Source organism: Pteropus vampyrus, unplaced genomic scaffold, assembly GCF_000151845.1.
Source record: "Pteropus vampyrus isolate Shadow unplaced genomic scaffold, Pvam_2.0 Scaffold261, whole genome shotgun sequence".
Lineage (NCBI taxonomy): Eukaryota > Metazoa > Chordata > Mammalia > Chiroptera > Pteropodidae > Pteropus > Pteropus vampyrus.
The window spans coordinates 2,598,350-2,624,153 of NW_011889042.1; the positions used below are offsets into that span (position 1 = coordinate 2,598,350).

Below are 25,804 nucleotides of genomic sequence, written 5' to 3' on the forward strand. Positions count from 1 at the left end.
TTTTAGGCTCTTTCTACTCTTCCTGTACCCCTCTTGAACTCTAAACCTCCATAGCCATTTACCTTCTTGAGACCCAGGCGCTCCACTGTGAACATCTAGAATAAGTAGCCCTTTGTTGAAACACCAGGTCTGCAAGAAACACAGAAGGGTCGTCTTTGCTCCATTGGGAAGCAGAACAGAGTTACTGTACAGACTGAGACTATGATGAAGGTCAAGGTAGGAAGGAACAAAGTGGCAGCTGAGAAAACTTAGGATGTTTATTCTAACCAGGGGAAAGTGAACAAGGTGCCTTAAGTGGAAATTTGTTCGTGAAGAGATACGTCATCTTCCACCCATTGACACAGCTAAGAAATCTTGGAAGAAGTAGTCTGAAAATAATCATATTTTAGGCTCCACGTAATGTATAGAAAAATAGACATTGTTTATATATATTAAGAGCAAAAATTTATTGTTTATCAGATATTGTCTCTCTGTAGAAGGAATTGGCTAAGCATTTCATTCATTGTAGCTAATTAGAGCTGATCCTTAAGATGTTTCAGTAGGACACATGTAAGCTAAAAATGATTTTACAGCTTTCAAATTTTAGTTAAAAAGAACTTCAGAAAGCTTACATTTACGGCCTTTGACTTTTTTGCTATTGGCTACTCTCTATTTAAAAAACTTGGTATGTATAAATCTGTATTTACTAAAAGAAACTCTCTTTGTGATGGAAGATTATTTTATAAACTCGATTACTGATGCTCCCCCCTCTTCCAGGAAGATGAGAGTGGTACTATTCCCTTTCTCTGTTTAAGAGAGTCCATGATGTGAAGTCCAAGAAAGCAACAGAATATAATATTGAGAATTCATTCTTTGTCTTCAAATAGGAGAGTAATAGAAACATTTTCAGCGTGTTATATAATCATGGATTTAACGTAAAGATGTCTGGGTTACTTTTCAGTTATGGAAAAGTTTTAAAATATATAAATAAAAGTAACATCATGTTCAATTTAACCTGAACCCAGGGTTATGAATGAGACCGCACTTTGTTCCTTTGGAATTTAGAAGATAAGGGATTAGGTTGTGTCTGTGGAGTTTAGAAGATAAGGGAATAGGTTAGAGTTCTAGTAAAAAGTTGGAAAAATAGCAGTGGCATAGGAATGTTCTAAAGGAATTCTAAAAGAATATTAAGCTACTTCCATATGATGGCCATTGATTTTGGTGGGGAATTGAATGGAGAAAGGCATTGGAGACAGTGCCATGGCATACATTTGGCAGAATCTCTGCTGTGGATATTTGTTTTTCAGGTCGTGTATCTGGTGGGCCTAAGGAGAAAAGACTGGAAACTCTGTTCTTGGGAGAAATAGGCTAACAACTTCAAACAAAGACACATACATACACACATACAAACAAACTTTTGCTCACGTTTTTCTCTCTGATTTTCTTTTTCCCTCACCTATCTTAATGGTTAGAATCTATTTTAATTGAAGAAATACAGGGGCTGTATGGGATCCAGTTTTCTTATATGTCAGTTGGTCAGCAGTTTAAAGATTATTTGTTGAAAAACATGTAATTTAGTTTTTCATTATAGATAATACATTAATCCACATACACCTAGATTATTGTAGTTTTCATGAATTTCCTTTTTTTTTTTTTTATTTACCATTCTACCTGCTGGTATGTGCAGAAGGTAGGTCAAATGTGGATCGCCTACACCATAGTCTTGGTTCACTAGGGAATTGTGTTACCGGTTTTGGTGTGACGTAATTCTAAGTTCAAGAATACTGGCCCAACTTTGTTTTACTTTAATTCCATGTTCTAAGTCCTTGGCTCTATTTTTTCTCACCTAATTTTATTCTGCTTGAATTGCCTTGGTTATATGCCTGACTACACTGCTACTTCTTAGTTTCCATTTTGTTTTGTGTTTTACTTCAGTTTATGGTCTGTTCATAAAAGATGTAAACGCTCCTATCTTTTATAGTAGAATCCTCAGTTTAGGATCTAGTTCTCTTATCTAGATCATTGAGCCAGCTGTCCTGTTCACTTTTTGAGAATGTACTTGATGAGAAATGTGAGGATTCCATGTTCTTCCTTTTTCATTTGTCCACTTTTGTTATTTCATTTTTAGTGGCAATTTATTTTATAATATTTGTTCAGACTTTCTAAAGTAAGTAACATAACAAGTCTGAGCAGATCATCTGTCTTTACCAGGGGATACCAAGCTCTTAAGAGGCAAGTTTTGGGCAAGAGGCAAGTTCCTTCCTGAGGATTAATTACCTCAGATTCATTTGTACAGAAGGAATTGAATCTTTAAGAACAGAAATCCATCCTGCCTTACATTTTCAGGATTCTGGATTTAAACTTTGCCAAATATATCTTAAAGATCTGAAGACATAGGCAATGACTGGTAGAGGTCAGACTAGAACCTTGTGAGGTAACCCTTAACAGAAGAATAAATAAGAATGGAACATGTTTTAGATCTTTATTTTGACAAATTTACAGGAATGTCTTTTTAATCCTGCGTGTCCCTATGTTGGCAACATCTAAAATATATAAATATTTGTCCATCACTCAGAATTTATCATGATAGAAGCAGAATTTATAATTTAATTCAGATCTAAACCAGAAATTAAGAAATCAAGGTAGAAAATTCTTTAGTTAGCTGCTTAAGTTATTGACAGTCTAAAAATTCATCAACAGCTTAACTCTAAAAAGGGTAGAAAAAAGATTAGTGAGCTATTGCACACTGTAGCAATATGTAGTTTTAGCATGTGAAGCATCCAAGGAAATATCAAATGTCAGGTAATTTTAGATCTCGGAGACACCTGTTGCAAAGAGCAAAAAAACGTTTCTTTAGGTTTTAAAAGAAAGAATTGTTAGTGATGAGTTCAAAGTGTAGATGTGTATATATATATATATACACACATATATATATATATGGAATTTATAGTCAAGTAGCATAAAACTATTTTTGTACTTTAAATGAAAAGAGGAAAAGTCGTTTTTAAGAGCTTTGTCATTTAAATGCAGTATTCGGAACTAAGATTATTTTTTCCCCATTAGATTCAGGGTTCTAGAATTTTTTGTGTATATTTGTATGTAGGTATTTGTTTATTTTTGGCATTAATATTTTATTCTTTTTTATTTTATTACCTTTTTAAAGAGTTGATTTGAGCAAAAATCGATTTGAATTAGACAGTGCCAAACCAGAAGCGGTTAGGAACACTCCCTAATGCTTTATTCTTTAGAGGAACCAAACACCATAGAAATAAAATGAAAGATGTGTAACATGGTAGAATGGTCTTACAGGTTAAGTATTTGGAAAAGTAGGTATTTGAGTGCCATCTTTCACCATGTAGTTTAACAGACGAGTAGAGTGTAAATTAGACTTTCCCTCTATTTTATAGGTTAGTTTAATAAAACAAATTGGAATTTGTGAACCACGTGATTTAATACATAAAGCCCTCCTTAGGAATAAATTAGTTTAGCTTTGTGTTCAAGAACCACAGTCTATAAAATAAATTCAGCTTGTAACATTTATATTTTCCTTTGCCTCATTACATAGTATTGCCCTTTCTGTCTCTTCCTCATCTCCACTTTTTAATTTCTTTCTACCTTGCAAATATCAGAATTTCTGGGTTTGAGTATGTGGATTTTTAACAAACTCACAAAGTAATTTGATGTAAGTCAATATTTAAAAGCCACTGATATCTAGGAAGGGACACTACTGGAGATACTCTGAAGAAAGAAAGACTATGGAAAATTATTGATTGATTTAAGGAATGAAGAAGAGAACTAGGTCAAAGTTTTCAAGCCTGACTTTTCTGCAAAGGTTATTGTTAAACAAAATTGAAAGGGAGCAAAGATTTTTAGATTTATTTTTGGTTTGTGTTATAATTCTTATTCCACTTATTTCTTTTATGTATGTGGTCGAGTGCTTATTTTTGTGCCTGTTAAGGTTCCTAAATGATTTGAAAGTTTGAATGGAATTTCTAATACTTCTAGGAAGTAGCTTACGGATTTGGGAAAATCTGGGTCAGTCGATTGAGGTAAAAGGTAAGGTGACTGAATGATCTATAAAAGGCTTTTAACATTGAATATTTGATTTAACATTTGATTTAATTTTAGAGTTTGGCCACTTTGTCTCTTTTGACAGTCATATTGAGAACCAAACAAAATTTATTTCTGAACATTATGTGTATAATCTTTTATTCTGGATTCTGAACTTGTTTTTACCAATACTAAATTTCTGTTGTGTTAAAAATAACTGAGAACTCAACATTTCATAGGTGAAGAGTAGTGTGTATTTTGTGACTTTTAGTTTACTATGTCCAGTGGAATAATGTAAAACTAATAATTGTGCCCTTCCTCTTTTATGCAGGACCAGTGGCTGTAGGACAATTCCACCGGTCATTCCGGCGAGATAGTTTGTCTCCTTACTCCTACGTATCAACTTCATCCCACAACCACAATACTTTCCCTCTGAAAGGTTTAGATCGGACCCCAATTCCTCCTAGAACGTGGCAGAACTCCCTTGGGATGCACCCAGGACAAGTGGAAACGTCTCCCACTTTTTCAGATAAAGGGGTTCCATTTCCTGTACTTCAGAGGTTTCCAACTGAAGTTACCTATACCCTGCAGCCCAGCGCCACTCCTGTACACGTTCAGCAAAGTCCTCAAACAATGGTCAGCTCCTCCCAAAAATATAGTAACTATACACCCTCGGCGCAGTACTCCCAAGCCTACTATCCAACAGGTATGAGAAATTCAAGTTCAGTGACTTCTCTTAAGGTACTTTATAATGAGCATTTATATTTATAAATGCATTTCTTCATGCTCAAACAAAAATAGGAATATACATCTAAGAAATGTAAAAGATTTCTCATCAAGACATATTTTTAAACAATATAGAAAATTTCATTGTGTTCTTAAGGATTGTGAAAATTCTCTTGGTGCATAAAGGTGTATGTTTTTAGCGAAACTTCTGTTATCCTCAAAATGTCTCCTGGTAATGAAATTACTACTTAGTACACTGGAACCTTGCTATAACTCTGTCCTTGGTGCAGAATTATTTTTTCTTTTTAAAAGAATATTTATATACATATCATATACCTTTATATTTTTTAATTTTATCAGTGAAATTACCTCAAAGTGAAATCATTTTAGTTCTCAGTAATGAAGTTTAATGAACGAGCATACTCTTCATCTCTTAAAACTATATATTTTTAGTAAAGATGTGTGGTTTGACAGTACAGGCCCTGCATTGTTAATTTCAGCCAACTAAGAACTGGGAATAGCAGAGAGGAGAACTTGACAATGACAACTGATTTAGAGCTTAGCCAAGAGCATTGAAGACATACTTACTGGTAGATCTCAAGCCCCTAATTGGGAATCTTTATGTTAGTGACCATCCTTTTAGTTTCTGGAGTGGGGGTGGGGGGAGGGTGTCTTTTGAGGAGGATACATTTTTGCAGGATAATAGCCTTACCATTTTATTCAAATGTATATTCTATTTTGCAGAAGCACCATAGCTGTGGTGTGTGTATCATCATGTAGTGTGCTTTACACAGTGAAGTGGGGCAGTAGAAACAAGGCAAGGGTCAAGGGTTTCAGAAAAGACCAGAGAGAGAAGAAAGGGTATATTTCTTTTCCCTATGAATTAAAACTCTAGTAATATTCATTTTGTCAGATATGTAGATCTGGAAGCAATCTCTAGAGGTATTTTATTAGACTGTTTCTCCCAGGCAGGATGAAATCAAAGCTAAAATAAATGGAAAGGAATGTAAATTAGATAAGGGAATTAAATAATGTGTTGCCTTTTAAAAATTTAAGTCTGGTAACTGTTCTATTTGTAACAGTACTCACTATTTTCTAGCTGTAATATCCAACTATATTCTTTTTACTATCGTCTCATTGCATTCTACCTAAATATAGTAGTCAAAGGGATAGCTTTATTTTCCCAAAGCATTTAAGTTTAATAATAAAATAATAAAACCAGAATTTAAATTACATTGGGTTTTATATTTTTAGAGCTGCTACTCTTTTTGTGGATAGAGTTGAGAAGAAAAGGGGAAGGAATTATATGGAGTAAGGATGATTTAGCACTTTTAATCATTTTGCCTATTATAAGTTAAAAAAATTTTACCTTTTTATATAGAAAAAGGTTGAGACCTAGTATTTTTCTAGATTGTCAGCTGCTTCTTGGAAAAATATGTGTGCGATGTTTAAAAACAGAAGATGACTAATTTCATGTAATACATTATATATCTTATGTATAGCAACAAATAGGGTCAGATTTTTATTAATGAGGAGTTTAATCCAATATAATAAACAAATTAAGCAAAGCTATCTAAATTATAATTTTGGCTGTTCTTTATATGCATAGAATATAAGGAATATATATATATGTGTGTGTGTGTGTGTATATATATACATACACACACACACACACACACACACACACACACACACACACACACACGGGGGGAGAAAGGGAGGAAGAGAAAGTCTATGTCTTCTTACACTTGCTTTATGTTCTGTAGCCCATCAACTGGATAGTAACCCTACCTTTCTTCCTTTTACCAATAAATGTTTCTCTTGCCTTTCCTAACCTTCCTTTAATCCACCTCCCCCTTCCCATAAACTACTAAAGACTCAAAAGCTTCTGAGGAGTTGAAATTTGGAAAGACTGCAGAAGGGAGATGTAAAAACGTGCTTGGCCTTCCAGTTTGGAATTTTGGAGGCATTTTCCTGTGGACATATAAGATACAGTGGTTAGGTTCTATATTGCTACTAGTTCTACCATTAAGGTACACATGGCCATAGTCTGGCTCAGTAGCCAAACTAGCCTGTATGATGTTGTTTCTATGGGAAAATTTGTTCCAAGTTCCAAATTGTCCTCTTGGAAACTCCTAGTTCTAAATTTCGTTAAATTATTATAACTTAGGATATGTTATTTAAAAATACTTTACGTTAACTTGAATGTAAGTTTGTAAGTTGAAAATTGTCTCCAAGAGTTTGAGGTGAGGACTAGGAAAGAGACATTAAGAGACAAGTAAGTGCTGCTGATGTTTTGATAGTATACAATGCATCGAAACAGAATCCTGTGTTACCTAAATTTTTGTTTTGTCTTCTTTAATAGGGATAATTAAAATGACTAAAGTTTCTGAGGTTATGAGAATAAGAAATCTCATAATCTCATGATGAATTCTAATACATAGAGTAGTTCTATGATACAATTTAGGCAAAAATGCTTTGAACATTATGAAGTAATACATCAATAAAAAGTTGTATTGTTAAATAGAAAAGACCTGCTATGGAAAATAAAGTGCCATAAAAATACTGTGCAAGAACTTAATTTTCCCAAATTTTAGGCTAAAGAAGGAAAAAGTAATGACTGCTCAAGCAGAGGGAACATACTGTGACTGCTAGAGTGGGAGTCCAGTGTGGGGCCTCTGAGGAATGGAGCTCCCTGTATTTCATTTCTGTATCCTGCTACACGTAGCATAGTGCTTGGCTATACTGGACCTTTAGAAAATAATTTTTGAATGGAATGATTCTAGCCTCAGCTTTACAGTTAATCATCCAATGTGAACTTCAGTGGATTATTTCATGTCACTCAGCCTCAGTTTCGCTTTCTATAAAGTGGCAATAACAGTTTGGGCCAGAGATTAAATGAATTAATGTATGTGAATAGACTTTTTAATTTAACACTCTATACATATAAAGGATAAAATATTTTAAAAGCTGTCTTTCAATTATCAATAATATTAAAACTTTGAAAGCTAAATAAAGTAATTCATAAAAATATATACTTCCCCCCCAAGGTACATATGATTTTTAAAATTTTTATTGAAGAAAGGATATATCATTTAAACATTTTTCTGAATTGACTCTTGGACAAAAAGAGTTGCTTATTATTGTTTTTAAAGTACATTTAAATTCTAAAGATTTGATCTTTAGGCTTCTAATTCTACATAAGGTACATAAACAAATAATAGAATCTGGAGTTATAAGAATTTTCTGATGCTGTTATTCTCGTGTTTAGGTAGTGTGTATTGTCAGTTTCTCTGAAAAGGCCTGATTTTGTTCTTATGGGAAGAGTACTTGGCATAGATAAACCAGAAAGTTCTTTTTAGCTGCCAGAAGAAACTAAGCAAAACACAGTTCTATTTGCCTTTCTTTTTATTGGGGTAAAAATATGTAACACAGAATTTACCATTTTAACCATTTTTAAGTGTACAGTTCTGTGGCATTTAATACATTCACATTGTTGTACTGGCATCACCACCATTCATCTCCAGAACCTTTTCATCTTCTCCAGCTGAAACTCCATACCCATTAAACACTAACTTCACATTCCCCTCTCCCCACAGCTCCTGGCAACTACCATTCTACTTTCTGTCTCAAAGAATTTGAAATCTATAGGAACCTCCTGTAAAGAGGACTCATACAATATTTGTCCTCTTGTGATGGGCTTATTTCACTTAGCAAATGAACTTCAAGGTTCAGTGAAGTTGGTAGCATGTGTTAAAATTTCCTTCCTTTTAATTCTGAATGATTTTCTATTGTATGTATATACCACATTTTGTTTATCTGTTCATCTGTTGATGTCTGTCAAGGTGGGCTGATTCCACCTTTTGGCTGTTGTGAATAATGCTGCTGCATGGGTGCACAAATATGTTCTGCTTTCACTTCTTTTGGATATATGCCCGAGATGACCTTTTCTTACCTCATCATCAACGAGGAGATGGAGTTCTAGTTGCTATAGTAAATTATTTTGAAATTAAATTGATGGGATGTTTTTCCTCTTGAGTATTTATATCAGTTATTTTCTCATTGTTGACACTGCACAATTCTGGAGTAGATTCAAGTTCAAAACATTTTAATTATATATTTGAGTTACCTACGTAGGATAAAGTGTATGAAGTTATTTTCTTAACCTGTAGTGGGAATGAAAATTTTTGCTTTTAGATAATTTTTAGTAATCTCGCTTTTTTTATTTCTAAAATTGTTTTTTAAAATATATAATCAACTCTTACATTTATATCTGAAATAGAATCTTGTCCATTATTCCCAATTTTTCATTCTATATGCAGTTTAATGCCTTAAGTGAACACTACCTTCAGGAAGATGGTGGAAAATCTTTATGCAGAAGAATGTGTTTTAGGACGTAGCGATAGACTCAGTTGCATAAATGTTTGTGAATTCACAGTGCTTTCATAATACACAGATTAATTTGTCATATATTAAGCACACAGTTGCATTTCTATAGCTATGTTTCTATACTCAATAAATTTACTAATCTATTTTGTTGACTTACAAAGTAGGACTGCACTGGTAAGGAAGTAGCCATTGAGGAATCTCTTTAGATTATCTATTCAAGTCCTTCATGCAGTTACCTTTCTTCTTTCCATTGGTTACTGGACACTTTAAAGGACGTTCACTATTTTGCCATTTCCTTAGATACCAAATCAGCTATCAACTATATATAAATATATTCTCTGTTGTATATTTTATTTTCCCAAGAAATTTATTTTAGAGTATACTTTATTCAAAATATGTAACTAATGGAGTCAAACATAGCAATATCAGAAAATTAAAGCCGTTACCTGTCATTAACTTATTTTTAATGAAACACTTTGATGGTGCTCTGATAGGTGAAAACCTGCAGCTTCTGAGTCTTTTCCCGCCACTAGGGGGCTAGATTTTCCTTAGCTGTTAAAACTCTAGAAATAAAGTCCCAATTTTTTTGTGTTTTGGCAAACCTTGAAGACCCCCTCCTCGGCATTTGGCTTTTTGTTCATTTAACTTATTTCTTAGGATAGTTATGCTTTCACATATCCTGGGAAACCGAATTAAAATCCAAAACAATTTAATTGTGTATTCGAATAATCTGCAAGGATAAAATGTAAGAACCTGTTTGCCTAACCTATATTGGAAGTGACAACAGCTCGAATCATATGTGGCCATCTATGTTTTATCTGGCTTTTTAATCACTGGAATTGTTAAGATGATATAATTTAGAAGACATCAATCCTTTTTATTTGTATCCTAACGAGAATTTCGTCCATTATGTCAAGGTTTTCCATTCATGTGTAAAATTGATATAATAAGAAAATATTTCTAGTATACTTTTATGAACTTCTGACATTTTAAAAATCAGTAGTCAATAATGGAGAAATAGGGAAGCATTTCAATGCATTTTTACAATCCTTAGGCTAATTTACTTTCAAAGATTACAGAATGAGATTATTTAGTAATTTTATTAGCATAACCAAAATATGAAAAATGTAAACATAAAAAGAAAAAGTGCCACCTTATAATAAAGACACCTTAAAAATATTCAGCAAGTAAGAGTTCTAGTAAATTTACGAAGTTACATTTTAGGAAGAAGGAAAGATTAAAGAAATATTATGGTATATTAAAGGGCATGTGCTTTGGAGTTCGATTACTGCCTCTGTCACTACCAACTTTGTGACTTTCGGCAAATTATTTAACATCTCTGAGATTTAGTTTCCTTATTTTTGTAAAGTGATGTTAATACCTCATTCAATTGTTGTTTGGATTAAATGAGGCGATATATGTAAAGCACCTAGTACTGTGCCTGGAACATGGTAGATGCTCAATAAATGTCATCCTCTGTTTAATCCAAAGGTGTGATGTTATAATTGATTCTCATTCGTTCTGGAGAGTCTCTCTCTGGAAAAGAGGAGACTCAACCTATTATTACGACTGCACCTGTAAGTATAATCATCCCAGTATAAAGAGTTCAATCTTTTCATGGTATCCTAGCTATAAAGAGAAAATTTCTTTCATTAATATAATAGCATTGTTAGCTATTTATTTATTAATTGCTTACTGTATGCCAGTACTATTCTAAGTGCTCTATGCATATTAACTCATTTATTCCTCACAACAAACAAGTTAGGTAGATACTGTTATTATCCCTATTCTGTTAGGATGCAGAAACTGAGGCCCAAAGAAATTAACCTTGCTCAAGCTATTAAATTTTCAGATCTGGGCTCTAAAGCCAGGAAGTCTAGCTCTAGGAATTAAATTCTTAACTGATTGTCTAAATGGTTGAAACATGTTTTGCATAGATTTCACTGGATGCATTGTATAATGGTAGGACTGTTTGGACATTTATCATACTTATTTTATCCTTAAAAATACACCCTCCTCCAAATGTTTGTTACTATTAAAATGATTGAAATAATTATTTTGGAATTCCAAAATATGTTCTAATATTTTCAACAAAATGAAATTACTTTTAATAAGAGGAAATGGTTAGGTAACAAAATGTTTAGGTGCTAAAGAAGTCATTTATAAAAGTAGACATGACCCTTTTAAATGACTTTTAAAATTAGCTTATTACCGTGTTGTTTTCAACAAATAGTAACACCTAACTGGACTAAATATAGTTTATTGCACTCACAAAGGAAAGCTTTTGGAATTTTTCTTTCCAAGTTGAAAGAAAGGAGTGCCTTGAATGCTATAGAGATTTATTTTGGTTGACGGCTTTTCTGTATTTGAATTTGTTCCAGCTGTACTACAGTGCTGCTCTCCTTCTACCCACATGGACGCTCTCAGTAGTTGTGTAACTCCCACTGCCTCTTCCTATGCACACTGCAACTACTTCCAGGTAAGATCTTGGAACCATGGACATACTCTGTGTATCAGGTGCAATATTATTGATAGAGAACATTTCCATCATTGCTGAAAGTTAGTTCGAACAGTGCTGTTTTAGGCTCTTCCATGGTGAAATGAATACTAGACAAACTCTAAAAGGATATAAGTCACCAAATGACAGATTTTTCCAAGATAGGACAGATAAGTACTTTTTTTTTAAGAAGAAAAATGATGTCAAAAATGAAAAATCTAAGTGTCCTTCAGTTATCTTCTAATTATTTATTATGAAACAATTGCTTTGATTTAAATGTTTTAGACTGATGTATCTAGGATAAGATTAAAATCTTTGCTTTGTATTTTTATGCTACAGTTGCATAACGATTAGAATTATGTGTTTGCCTTTGATATCATGTAGCCAAGATAGCTTCTGTTCTTAAGATAATATGTTACTGGTGGCATTCCAGTATTCAAAAAAACATTCATTTTTTTTCTTTTTTTTTTCGAGAAAAATCTTCATGGCAAGTCAAATTATAATCAGATTGTTGTTTGAATAGTACAGAATCAGATTGGGGGACTTAGTTGGACATTCTTAATGGCAGATATCATCAGTTATGATAGTCTAGTCTACTTATCTTGACTGGAAGGACATATCTATCACACAAATTAAATGTTCTTGTTTTGGATCCAGAAATACTCTCCCCTGAATCATACAGGAGATACTCTGACAGTGTTCATATCTTATGTATATGCCTTAAATCATTTAAAAGATCTTTAAAGACCTTTTCTTACTACAAAGAATACATGTTCCTTATAGGAAAACAGAGATAAGTAGACATAAAATTTTTAAATGGAAAGAAAGGGTAAGTATTTCAGATGTCATTCTGGAAATAAATGCAATTATTTGGATTGTAGGTATTGGCGAGTGTGCATGAATGGTCAGTTTATTGTAATGGTTAAGAGCAACAACTCTTGAGTAAGGTAACCCCAGGTTTGAAACCTGGTTCTATCAGTTATTTCATTGCAACTTTGGTTAAATGACAGAGTTTCTCTGAACATCAGTTTTATTATTTGGACATAGAGATTGTCACACTTCATAGACTTCTTGTAAGGATTAAATGAAATAATGTATTTAAAGCACTTTGCATGTGGTTGGCACATAGTGAGAACTCAATAAAATGGTGTCGTTGGCTATAGTAAAAGTAGCTTGACGCTTAAACCATTGAAATGTACATTATTTGGCACTAGTGTTCTTCAGACCATTGACACAATCTTAGTAGTGCTTTTGGCAACATCGGTGCATGAACATTTTATTTAGTAACTCTTCGTATTTTATATTTATAATCTGAGATAATCAAACATTTATTGAATGCCTACTCTGTGCAAAGCTCTCCATTTGGCAACATCAACTCATTACATGTTTTATTTAATCATTACTTCTAAGTATTTTATGTTCATAGCTTGAGATCATTTATTACCAAGCATGCAGTTGAATGTCTACTCTGTGCAAAGTACTGTGTATAAAAGAATGCATCTTATTAAAGATATCAATCTAAAAGTGACAGCTTTTTTTTAATCTATTGTTTTATTTTTTAAAATAAACAATCTCAGGAACCAAAGGACATTCGATATTCCATCCATTTTTTCCCAGATCATTTGGAACAGTACCTCCCCCTGAATCTATAGAAGCATTGGTGGACTTGTGAGCATCCTGTGTTTGAAATTTTCTTGCTATGTTCCTAAAACAGTGTATGATAGATACAAGTGATATTTTTGTTTGTCAACCTTTATGGAAGAATTTGGTATATAGACATTTTATAAGCAAATAGGTATAGCTTTTTGATTTTGTATACTTTAACCCTGAGAATTATCGGTCCTTTCCAGTATTAAACTTGGCATAGTGGTTGACATATAATAGTTGCTAAGTAATTGTTAAAATAGAAGTGAAGCTACCACTGCTGAAAAGTTGGTTGGCGTTTTAAGTTTTCTTAGTGAGCTTTAAGTTTATTTATTTTTAGCATTCACCAGTCTAAATGTTGTTGCTTTCCTCCTTAATCTTATATTTGATTTTCTATCCAAACAGTCCTATTTTCTCTTTTCCCAGAATCCTTCAATGCAATCCTCCTATCCAGTTGAATTTCTGCCTTCTAATTGGCCTTGCAGTGCTACTGATGAAAATAAAAAGACAGAAGTAAACCTAGAGGCTGTTTTTCAGATAGTAGATGAGTTGCATTCCTCCCCTAAATTGGAGATGGTAAAGGTGGAGCCTGTTGAGAATCAGTGCCCAACATCTCAGTCTAACAGAGGCCAACATATCCTAGCTAATTCAAGCAACAGCAATCCATCTTCCACAAGTCAGGCTAGCCAGCTGGAGCCACTTACTCCTGTAGGCTCAGATATTACATCTTTTGTGGTCGGAACAGAACAAGCAATTACCTGCTCTCTACCACAGTCACCTGAGTACATCTATACCATCCACACAGCTCAGCCTGTTGAAAATACTACAGTGCAGGAATCTGCAGCCATCCAACAAGCTCATGTCAAACTGAAGGAGCAACTAAGTCATAATCCATCACCATCTTCAGTAGTATTTGTGCAAGAAGGGCTACCATTCAGCACACACCAGGTAAGGGGAAAAGAAAAAATTGTAATAAAGCTTAAAGTACCTAGTTCTTGCTGAAGACTGTTCTAGTGGAGAGTTTGTCCAGATTTTATTTGGGGTTAATACAAAGTCATTGTGCTTTCCAAAAGCATCATGCCCCAGTGGTTCTGCACAAAAGATTCAGAAGGAAGTAACCTTAACCCCCAAGCATCCTCTCACTCTGTTATGTGGTCTGAAGTCAACCTCTGGAGAGGCAGTCTGATTGAGCATTGTTGTATAAGATTTAGATTCATGTTAAAATCATGACTTGAGTTTTGTTTCCTGTTTCCTGTTTTAATATGGATGGACTAGGTGTGTTTGACTGATTAATTCCACTACTCAGAAGGGATGGTTTATCTGAAAGATAATAACAGGACTTCCTAGCCATTTGCAGCATGGAATTAAGGAGGTGGTTGGAGGTCTTTTTATACTTTCTTATAGCATTTTTGAATTCTAATTTGATTTGTGAGTATACTGTGAATTTCCTTACTAATTTCTACATTTCTAAAGCAAGACTCTGACTCTTGCTTTATTCTGAAAGTAGAGGCTAATTCCTTTATTGCTGCTAGTTTTTGACCAGAAAATGAGTAAACTTTGATTCTAAAAGTACATACAAGTTCCAATCATTTTTTTGAATTAATAAGTGTTTCTTTTGCTACTTTGAATTTTTTCCTTGACCTTAGCCTGATATATATATTTTTCATTTTATATTTTTTCCTTTAATGGGACTGAAAATATCTTCATTGTAGAGATACCCAAAATAACTTTTAGGCAGTTTTTTTAAATGTGGTTTTTTAGCTCTAATTTTAGATCCAAATGTCTTAAAATTTCTATCAACTCATTGTCTTTTTTGAGACCCAGCATATTATGTGTTAAAATAACATAAATTCAGTAGATCGAAGATAGGCCCATTATATTTCAAATATGCCTATGGAAACAACACAAAATTTGTCTTTGTTCTTGCCTAGTCATATCTAAAATATGAGATTTCATAACTTAAAATTGTATTCACATGGTTGCTTTTTCTTTAGAAAATATGTTTGAACATCACAGCTTTTGAAAGCTATGATTTTAACTTGCAGCTTTATTTAAGTACATAGTTTCATTTTAAAATAAATTCATGAAGGAGTAGAGTATTTCAGAAGTTGGTCACCTTGAAGAAGGATTCAGCATTCCGGAGTCCAGAGTGCTAACCATCACACATGGACAGGGATTTAACATTCCAAAGAAAACTTAGGAACTCCAAGGAAGAAACTTGTGTCTCGTAAGCAGGGCAGACCTAGATTTTATAGGGGCTGAACTGGGTAAGCCAATTTTGAGGGCCTCTTTAAGACGAAGAATACAAAATTAGTAGAATGAAGTGTCCACAACCCCACTGGCGTCATCTAACAGGATTAGGCCTATGGCCATTCCAGTATGACCAGTCAGAAGGAAAATCTGATGGAAGGGATGTTTGAATAGAAAAAGCTCAACCAATTGTAAATTTTTGTGTGAATTTTACCAAAAAAAAAAAAAATCAACAAGCTTCATGGTAGACCTTCCTCTGAGCATAAGTAAATGTTTTGGGTTCACATACATTTCAAAGGTTTATGTATAGGGAATCATACATCTTACTACCAAATATTCAGATTAGATCAAAGGTTGTATCATTTGTAAGGATCTTTATAAGCATGTTTGTTAGATCATGTTTCTATAATAGAACTCCAATAAAATAACTTTTAGTAGATATTTAGGGGAAATTCAGAATAATGAGTGGGTTTAACATTTTAGGTGGATGCCAGTATAAAATGCCAGACCAGTCCAACTGAGAATATCTTGCCTTCAGAACAGATGGGATTCCTTATTTCAGAAATGGGGCCTGCTAGCAAGCCTAGTAAAGACACAGGTTTATCCACTCCAGCCAGATACAGAGAGCGAAGAAGCAACTCACAGCAAGGAAAGTCCCCTGGTAAGGATTATTGTGCTCTGGGATGTTAGAAGTAGAAACATGGTATAGAATTAATGTACGAACAACAATTTTTCTAGGTCTTCATTTATTATGACTTGTGTTTACTTATCATATTGCTATTTTATATAACTGTAATTTCAACTATATATTTTTTCTTAATTATTCTTGTAAAGTATGTAAAAGTTTTTTTCCCTAATTTTTCCCATAAGGATTTGAGCTTTTGAAAAGATAGAATTTACTAAGTAAAAGCAAAGGAATTTGGATTACTTAACTAGGAGAAGACAAGGATGAAGGGTAATTTAATAATTTCTTCAGATGCCAAAGACTTGTAACTGTAGATGTATTTGTTCTCTTATTAACAGACTATAAGACAAGAGCGAATGCGCCTAAATGGCGGCAGGAAAAATTAAATGAATGTTAAAGACATTATGCTGAGCACATTATAAGATAATATAAAGTATGACTGTGTTAGTGGGACTTTTTTCTTGTGGTTTGAAGGAGCCCAGAATTAGTGATTGTTTTAGGCACATCCAGTTGGTTCTACTCTTTCTAGGAAAATTGGGCAAAATCGTTTTTTTTTTTTTTTAAGAAAATAGTGACATCTGATAAAATGTGTTTCTTATGTGATTAAAGTCATCAAAGTCTAGTGGACAACTTTCTTTTTTCTTTTTATTTATTTATTTTTAGGCGAGGCAACCCTTGGTTGACCTCACAGATTGCAAGGACCTTGTCATCTTACAATACCTTACTTTTTTATTTTTTACGCCTACAACACTTGGTCTTCCTAGGTGGTCTCCCACCCAAGTACTAACCAGGCCCGACCCTGCTTAGCTTCCAAGATCAGACAGGATCAGGCTTGTTCAGAGTAGCATGGCCGTAGACTAGTGGACAACTTTAATATTCTCAAATTACATACCGGTCAGAAGCATGCAATTCACAAGTTTTGTAGAATTAATCAATAATGTCAAGCCATAATTTTAACCTATAAAGATTTGAAAATGTTGAGAACTTCTGTGAGAATTTCTCCAAAAAGTAAACTAAGAGCGATATGATCAAAATGTTGCTCTATCTCATTGGATTCTTTCTGCAAAACACTCTTTAGACTATCTTGATCACTCATTCATTAAACTTAGCTTGCACTGTCACTTTTAGTTGAGTGTATGATCCAGTCCATGATGAAAGAGTTAAGATTTCTCATCACTGAAGATTTTTAAAACAATGACATAAACTTTGATGACAGTTTAGAAAAGAACAGGAACTGATATTTATTGCATACCTATTTTTATGCCGTACAGCAGATTCGATGATAGTGGTATTGTTACCATTTTAAAGATGAGGAAACTTGGAGAGAATAAGTGACTTGTTCCAGGTCACACATTAATCAATGTAACTAATATTCTACTCAGTCACTCTGTTGATTGTGTCCTTTGATGCACAAAAGCTTTTAAGTTTGATGGAGTCCCATTTCTGTTTTTGCTTTTGTTGCCTGAGCTTTTGGAATCCAAGAAATCATTTCCCGGTCCAATGTCATGAAGTTTTTCCACTGTTTTCTTCCAGGACTTTTTAAATTTTAGGTCTTATATTTAGGTCTTGAATCCATTTTGAGTTAATTTTTGTATACGGTGTAAGATAAGAGTCCAATTTCATTCTTTGGCATGTAGTTGTCCAGTTTTCCCACCATCATTTGTTGACGAGACGGCCCTTTCTCCATTGAGTGGTCTTGGCATCCTTGTTGAAGATAATCTGACCATATATGTGAGGGTTTATTTCCGGTCTCTATCCTAGTCCATTGAATCCAGCAATGTTTAAAAAGGATAATACACCACAACCAAGTAGAATTTGTCTCTTGAATGCAAGGCTTGATTGATTTTCAAATATTAAACAGTTATTAACCATATTAACAGAATAAAGGAGAAAAATTCTTTCAATTGATGTGGAAAATCTTACCTAACAAAATTCATCACTCATTCACAATAAAAACTCTCAACAAAGTAGGAATAGTAGAAAACCCCTCAAAATAATAATGAACATCTATAAAATATGTGTAGTGAAGATCATAATAAATGGCGAAAGACTGAACTGTTTACCCCAGAGACTGGGAATAAGGCAGGGATGCCCACTTTCACCACTTGTATTCAATATTGTACTGGCAGGCCTAGCCACTGCAATAGGCAAGAAAAAGAAATAAAAGGCATAAAGATTAGAAAGGAAGAAGTAAAACTGTATAAATAAATGAATTTAGCAAGGTTGCAGGACATAGGTTAGTATATGAAAATCAATTGTATTTTTATAAACTAGCAGCACATAATGGGAAAATGAAATTGTAAAATACCAAACATTTACAGTAGGATCAAAATCATAAGATACCTAGAAATAAACTGAACAAAGATGTCTAAGACCTCTGCACTAAAAGCTACACATTTTGGTGAAAGAAATTAAAGAAGATATAAATGGAAAGATATATCATGTTCATGGATAAGAAGACTTAATGTTAAAGTGACAGTTCTCCCCAAATTGATCTATAAATTCAATGCAATCCCAATCAGAATTCCAGTAGACTTTATTTTAATGACAAGCTGATTCTGAAATTAAAAAAAAAAAGGCAAAGGCCATAGAGTAATCAAAGCAATTTTTAAAAACAAAAAGTTGTAGGATACTTTACCTGATTTCAAGACTTACCATAAAGCTACCATAATCAAAATATTGGTGAAAAGATAGACATATAGGTGAGTGAAACAAAGAGTTCATAAATAGATTTACAGTGTGGTCATTTTGTTTTCAAGAAAGGTGCCAGGGCAGTGCAGTGGAGAAAGTCTTTTCAGCAAAAGTTAATGTCTACCCATTCCTCACACCATACATAAAAATTAACTCAAAATGAATTACAGGTCTAAATATAAATCCTAAAACTATAAAGCTTCTTGAAAAAAATAACAGAAAAGCTTTTTTACTTTAAGGTGGGCAAAGATTTCTTAGAACATAGAAAGCATGATCGATAAAGAAAAAATTGATAAGTTGGATTTCATCAAAATTTAAAACTTTTGCTCTTTGAAAGATACCATTCGGAAAATAAAAAAGCAAGCCAAAGGCTAGGAGAAAATATCGACAACACATAAATCAAAATGGACATACCTAGAATGTAAAAATAACTCTTACAATGTAACTCAAAAATGAAAAGATATGAACAGACATTTCACCAAAGATATACAGATGGCCACTAAGCACATGGAAGCATATGTTTAACATGTTTAATTATCAGAGAAGTCAGATTAAAACTACAGTGTGATATCACTGTACCCCCATTGAATGGCTAAAAATTTTAAAAAGGAAAAAAACATGACCATTCCGAGTGTTGATGGGGCTCTTAGAACTTTCATACACTGCTGTGGGAGTTAAAAATAGTATAACCACTTTTGGAAACAGTTTGACAGTTGGCAGTTTCTTAAAAATTAAGTTAAACATACAGCCACCACCCAATCCAGCCATGTCCACGGAAAGACACACACGAATGTACAAAGCAGATTTATTTGTAATAGCTAAATAACTCTAAAAACAACTACAAATTTCCATCAAAAGGTGAATCAATATATACATTACGGTATTTCCATACAATGGAATACCACTCAGCAGTAAAAAGGAACATACTAGTGATATACGCAAATTATTATGTTGAAGTGGTCCTTGGGGAATATGCATTTCTTTGGAGCGATCCAGTTTTTGTTGTGTACTTGCTGCTAGAGTGAATCTAAGGGTCTGGGGATTACTTTAGAGCCTGAAAATTACACATCTAGCAGGCCAGACTTGTTATTTCTCTGGCATTCAGTTCTTTTTTTTAAAATATGGTAGACTTTTGTTTTGTTTGCCTTTGGTCATTCCAAATGTGAGTTATAACAGTCAGAGATCTCATTTAAGTAGTTTTTAAGCCTGAGAAGTGTGGTATTTGATTTACTCTCTGTACTTTGCCCATCCCCTTTTCTCAACACAAGGACACCCTATATTGAGATCACCTTCAGATTTGGGAAGCTAACACCCTTAATCTGATCTTTGCTGTAGAGCTCTCTCCCATTGTCTGTCAGAGGCACTTGAGAAAAGCTGGAGACCCTTTTTAGAGCCACCTCTTAGAATTGCTTCAAGTTGAGATAAGAAAAAAGGAACCTCCTCTACACTATAATTGGAATATGAATTTGTAGAGCCTTTTGGAGGGCAGTTTGGCATTATCTATAAATAACTAAAATGCTCATGCTTTGACTCACAAATTCTACACCTAGGAATCTCCTACAGAGTTCACTATAATGTTACTTATTATAGCAAAAATTTGGAAAAAACATATATGCCTGAAATAAGGAACTAGATAAATTATGATAAACTCATGTAATGAAATACTATGCAACCATTTAAGAAAATTAAGTAGCTTGATATGTTGTTACTTAGAAAGATAGTAAGTGTTCATTATATGTTAAATGAATGAAGCATGTTGCAGCATAATATGTCTAGGACGTCCCCTTACTAGGAAGAATAAAAGAAGGAAAATATATACTATATAATTATAGAAAAAAGCCTGGAAGAAAATGATAGCACTGATATATGTGTAGCAGTGATTACCTCTGGCAAAGTAGAATTAAAGATTTAGAGAGGGTTTTTTTCTTTTTTTCTTTTTAATTTGTATATGAATCTACACAATAGTGGGAGTATGGGAAATTTTTACCCCCTTTTTAAAATTTTCCTAGATTTTTTAAATTGAAAAAAATCCAAAAATACTAAAAATAGTTTAAATACTTTGAAGTGTTCCTGCAGTATGAATACAAAAGCCTCAAAACAATAGGAACAAGTGATTTAAAGAATGTTTTGAAAAAATATTTATATCTCAAATATTAAATTTACTTTCTAAGTTTAGATGTGATTGACTCAAGCTAACTTTATCCCACACCAAAAATTCTTTTCCAAGATTTCTGAGGATTTCCAAGGCTTATAGTCGCTTTAATTTTGGTGTTTCTCCTTCTGCTTAATTCCAGGTTCATTCATTTCTCACCTCCTGAAGCTGTTTTTTTCCTGCTCTACGCATACCAGATGCAGTGCTTACCTGCTTCTTCTGATTTCTCCCCTCCCCCAAACTTTACATTAGGCATTTGTACGTGTAGCAGCACACTTTTCTGAAGATTTAGGGAGATAGAAAAGACTTGCATTTCACATATTGTAAATAATTTAAATGGAGTATTAGGCATTTTTCTTTTTAAAAGGCCTTCAATGCCTTTTCCGCTTTCTTACCTTTCCTTGTCACTAGTCAATGTGGCTTCTTGCCATGTTGTCATCTTTCCTTGTACTCCACCATACCTTTTCTTTTCCTGTCTCTTTTTATCCTGTTTTTTCCCCAGGTCCTGAATTCTGTGTCTTACTTAGGCAGAGAAGGTTAGGTCTCTCTTATATTTCCTAATGTCTGTGAGGCTTCATTTTCCCCCAACCTGTCAAGATGTATTTCTCAATAATGACAAGAGGAACTCTGATGCTTGCTGTTAAAATAATAATTTCCTCTCTTTCACTACATATTACGGTTATATAAGTGTAATTGATAAAATAATTAGCACATTAATTATCTTTATTAACTCTTTCTAGGTTTTTTTTTTTTTTTATGAGCAAAGCCTTGTCCTTCTGTCAATGGTGTTGATAGATGAGTCTTAATTGACCATGGCTTCCTGCTGTGATACAGAGAGTTGTGAGATATTGGCATTATTATGAAATCTAATCACATTTTCATTTTAGTATGATCAAGAAGCAAATAAATGACTTATGCTTAAGCAAATAAATGACTTATGCTTAAGCTAGAACTTCATTAGCTTTTGTAATGAAGATGTAAGCAGACATACAATTCATGAAGTTGCAAATTTTTCTTTCTTGACAGAACTTAGCCTAACAGTTGGTCTATGAAAACATAGTCCTGTGGCATTAAGAGACTTTAATCGAAGTCAGTATAAGATTTATATATACTGTCTGTTAGAGGCAGTAATTTAGGTATTAGAAAACCTAAATTAAAATCAGATTCTGCCATTTACTATGATTAACTTGGAAATATTAATTTTACTAAGCCTCAGTTACTTCATCTGTAAAATGAAGGTAATAATGATATAATACATAACTGTCTTCATATGGTACCTAATGGTACATGGTAACAATAGAATTTTAGCTGTAATTCTTTTTCTAATACTTATTCTTTTGTGTATTACTGTTAAATCATTTTCGAGTGACTGGTCTCACTTAAATTCACATAAGCTCCCAGTATTGCCAATAATCCTATAATATTTCCCTAGTCAGTGCGCTCTCCATTTTCCAAAGCTACTCTATCATATCATCTCTCTACTCTGACTTCCAACACCCCTCCTCTCTTTTCGTTCTCAGCTATGATCTTGTTTCTTATTTTACTGAGAAAATAGAAGCAGCTAGAACTTTCATACCTTCCCACCAACAAATCTATCAGTCTACCTCTTATTGTAACCCTCCCTACACCTTGCCTTTTCTCTTGTTACAGTGGAAAAAGGCCAATCCTTCCATTTGTATACAGAATTCTATCCCCTTTTGTGTACATGTGAACCCAACACTTACAGTTATCCCTTGTGCTCTTCAATAATCACATTTTACCTTTTATATTAGATAATTCCAATCAGCCTACAAATATGTCATCATAGGTTTTATGTTAAAAGAAATTCCTTTTACCCTTCTTTCATTCATATTTCCATCCAGCTGCTACTCCATTTTTTTGTTCCCCTTAGAGAAATGCTCTTGAAAGCGTATCCTTATCTCAACCAGGTTTTCCAATCAGATTTTCATTCCTGCCACTCAAGTAAAACTGCTCTTGTCAGGTTTCTGATGACTGCCACATTGCCAAATTCAAAGGTAGGTTTTCAGTCCTCATTTTACTGCACCTCAGCAGTATTTGAACAGACTAATTTAAGCTTCCTCAAGTACTTTCTTCACTTGGCTTCTGGAGCACCACCCTTTCCTGGTTTTCCTTCAGCCTCACTGGCTACTCCACAGTTTGTTTTGCTGAATCTTCTTTATCTTCTCTGACTGCTATATATTGATGAGTCCCACAGCTCAATTCTTAGACTTCTTTTCTTCTCTCTCTATTTAATTCCTAGATAATTTGACCAGTCTCATTGTTTTTATTATCATCTTTATTGTGATAACTCCTAAATGTATATCTTAAATCTCAATCTTCTCTGTACTCCAGACTTGCATACCTTATTGCCTATGCTACATTTTTGTTTGGATGTCTAATAGGTGTCCCAAACTTAATATATTCGACCCTCCAGTTTTACTTATTTCAAGAACTAGTACTTCTAGTCACCTCTAATCACTCAAAAATCATAGTCTTTGACTTGCTACTCTCACATTGCACGTCCAACCCATCAGCAGATCCTGTCAGCTCTTTCTCAGTGCAGATACAGAATCTGATCACTTCTCATCACCTTTACATGCTGTCACCATAGCCACTACTGTCTCTTGCCTAAGTGACTGCAGTAGCTTCTTAACCAGTCTTCCTGCTTCCACTCTTGGCCTCCCTGGTCTTTTCTGCACACAGCAATCTGAGTGATCCTTTTAAAGCATTATTTCCTTGATTAAATTTTCCAGTGGTTTTTTTTCCTATCACTTTTAGAATAAAATCTAAAAACTTTTACTGTGATCTACAAGAGGCTGAATTGGCTCCTGGCTACTGCTCTGACTTCATCTTCTATCACCTATCTCCATCATCTATTCCAGCCACAGTAATCTCTTCACTATTCTTTGAACACATCAGACATATTCCTGCCTTCATATTGCTGTTCTCTCTGCCTGAAATGTTCTTCACCCAGATGTTCACATGGCCAGTTCATCATAGAAAACTTGTTGACCGTACTATTTGAAATAGCACCCTAGTCCCTATGTCCAGCCTCCCTAAATCTCTATTTTTCATCTTTCTTTTTCTTCTGTAGTGCTTATCACTTCTTGACATTTTCTATTTATTAGTTTTCTTCCTTTCTAGAAGGTTAGTTCCATGATGGTGAGGACTTTGTTTATTGCCGTATCCCCAGCACTTAGAATATTACCTGTGGCACTCACTGTTTGTTGAGTGAATGAATTGCTTTTTCCTCCATCAGATACACTGTTATCTTACTGATGTACTTTTAAAAAAATCCTTAGAAAAGAGTAATCTTTTTAAAAATTGGGATAAAATACACATAACATAAATTTTACAATCTTAACCACTTTTAAGTGTATAGTTTAGTGGCATTAAGTACATTCACATTTTCTGCTACCATAACCGACTCCATCTTTAGAATTCTTTTCATTTTGCAAAACAAACTCTGTACTCATTAAACAATAACTTCCTATTTCTCCCCACCCCTAGCCCCTGGAAAGAACTATTTTACTTCCTGTCTCTCTGAGCAATCTTTTAATTAGCCACCAATAGATAAGTTTTGAACATATGGGGAGTCAAACCACCCCTCAGGTTTCTTTTAACGAGTACTTACTGAACAACTGCCCTGGGCTTGGTACTGTGCTAGGTCTAATAAGGGTGCACAAATAGTGTCCTTCACAGTTCTATTCTGCTGGAACCAAGAATTGTGTATGGTGTATGTATTATTACTAAAGATACCGTGCTATATCTCGTTATTATGCTCTGACATTGAAAACTGAGATATATTTGTTTATGAATTTTCTTTTGTAGCCATCTTCTCTGCTGTCCACTTCTTGCTTGGTCATTTCAGATTGAAAGCAAAAAATATATTTTAGATGAAATTCATGTAACATAAAATTAACCATTTTTAATTGAAAAGTGCAGTGGCATTAGTACATTCACATATTGTGCAACCTCTACTCTATCTAGTTCCAAAACATTTTAACCACTCTAAAAGAAAACCCTACAAACATTAGCAGTTGCTCCCATTCCCTCCTTCCTCAAGCCCTTGGAAACCACCAATCTGTCTTCTGTTTCTGTGGATTTACCTATTTTGTATATTTCATATAAATGAAATGCAATATGTGACTTTTGTGTCTGGCTTATTTCACTTAGCATAATGTTTTCAGGGTCATCCACATTGTAGCATGTATCAGAACTTCATTCCTTTTTATGGCTAAATAATATATATACCACAATTTGTTTATCCATTCATTTGCTGATGGACATTTGGGCTGTTTCTGCCTTTTGGCAGAAAAGTGCTGCTGTGAACATATCTGTATATGTATTTGTTTGAGTATCTTTTTATTTCTTTGGGGGTATATACCTAAGAGTGGAATTGCTGGGTCATATGGTAATTCTGTGTTTAATTATTGAGGAACTGCCAAACTTTTTTCTGTAATAGCCGAACCATTTTACATCACCACCAGCAATGTACAAGGGTTCCCATTTCCCCACATCCTCTCTAACACTTGTTATTTTCCACTTACTATTATTGTAGCCATCCTGGTGGGTGCGAAGTGGTTTCTCATTGTTCTCATTGTGGTTTTCATTGCATTTCCCTAATGACTAATGATGTGAGCAGCTTTTCATGTGCTTGTTGTCCATTTGTATATCTTCTTTGGAGAAAAGATCGTTTTTAACAACTATTATAACGGTATTCTATTTGATGAAATCTTTT

General features: G+C 33.8%; 1 protein-coding gene and 1 pseudogene across 1 annotated transcript in view; one reads left to right on the forward strand and one right to left on the reverse strand.

The window, feature by feature from the left end:
- HSF5 (heat shock transcription factor 5) overlaps window positions 1-25,804 on the forward strand; it is a 37,258-nt gene that overhangs the window by 3,897 nt on the left and 7,557 nt on the right. Inside the window, exons 2-6 of the mRNA XM_011375114.1 lie at window positions 3,985-4,035; window positions 4,361-4,735; window positions 11,526-11,623; window positions 13,712-14,233; window positions 16,019-16,196. Of these exons, the coding sequence (XP_011373416.1) occupies window positions 3,985-4,035; window positions 4,361-4,735; window positions 11,526-11,623; window positions 13,712-14,233; window positions 16,019-16,196 (1,224 nt within the window). The remainder of the gene's footprint in view (window positions 1-3,984; window positions 4,036-4,360; window positions 4,736-11,525; window positions 11,624-13,711; window positions 14,234-16,018; window positions 16,197-25,804) is intronic.
- LOC111729435 lies at window positions 16,960-17,078 on the reverse strand (annotated as a pseudogene).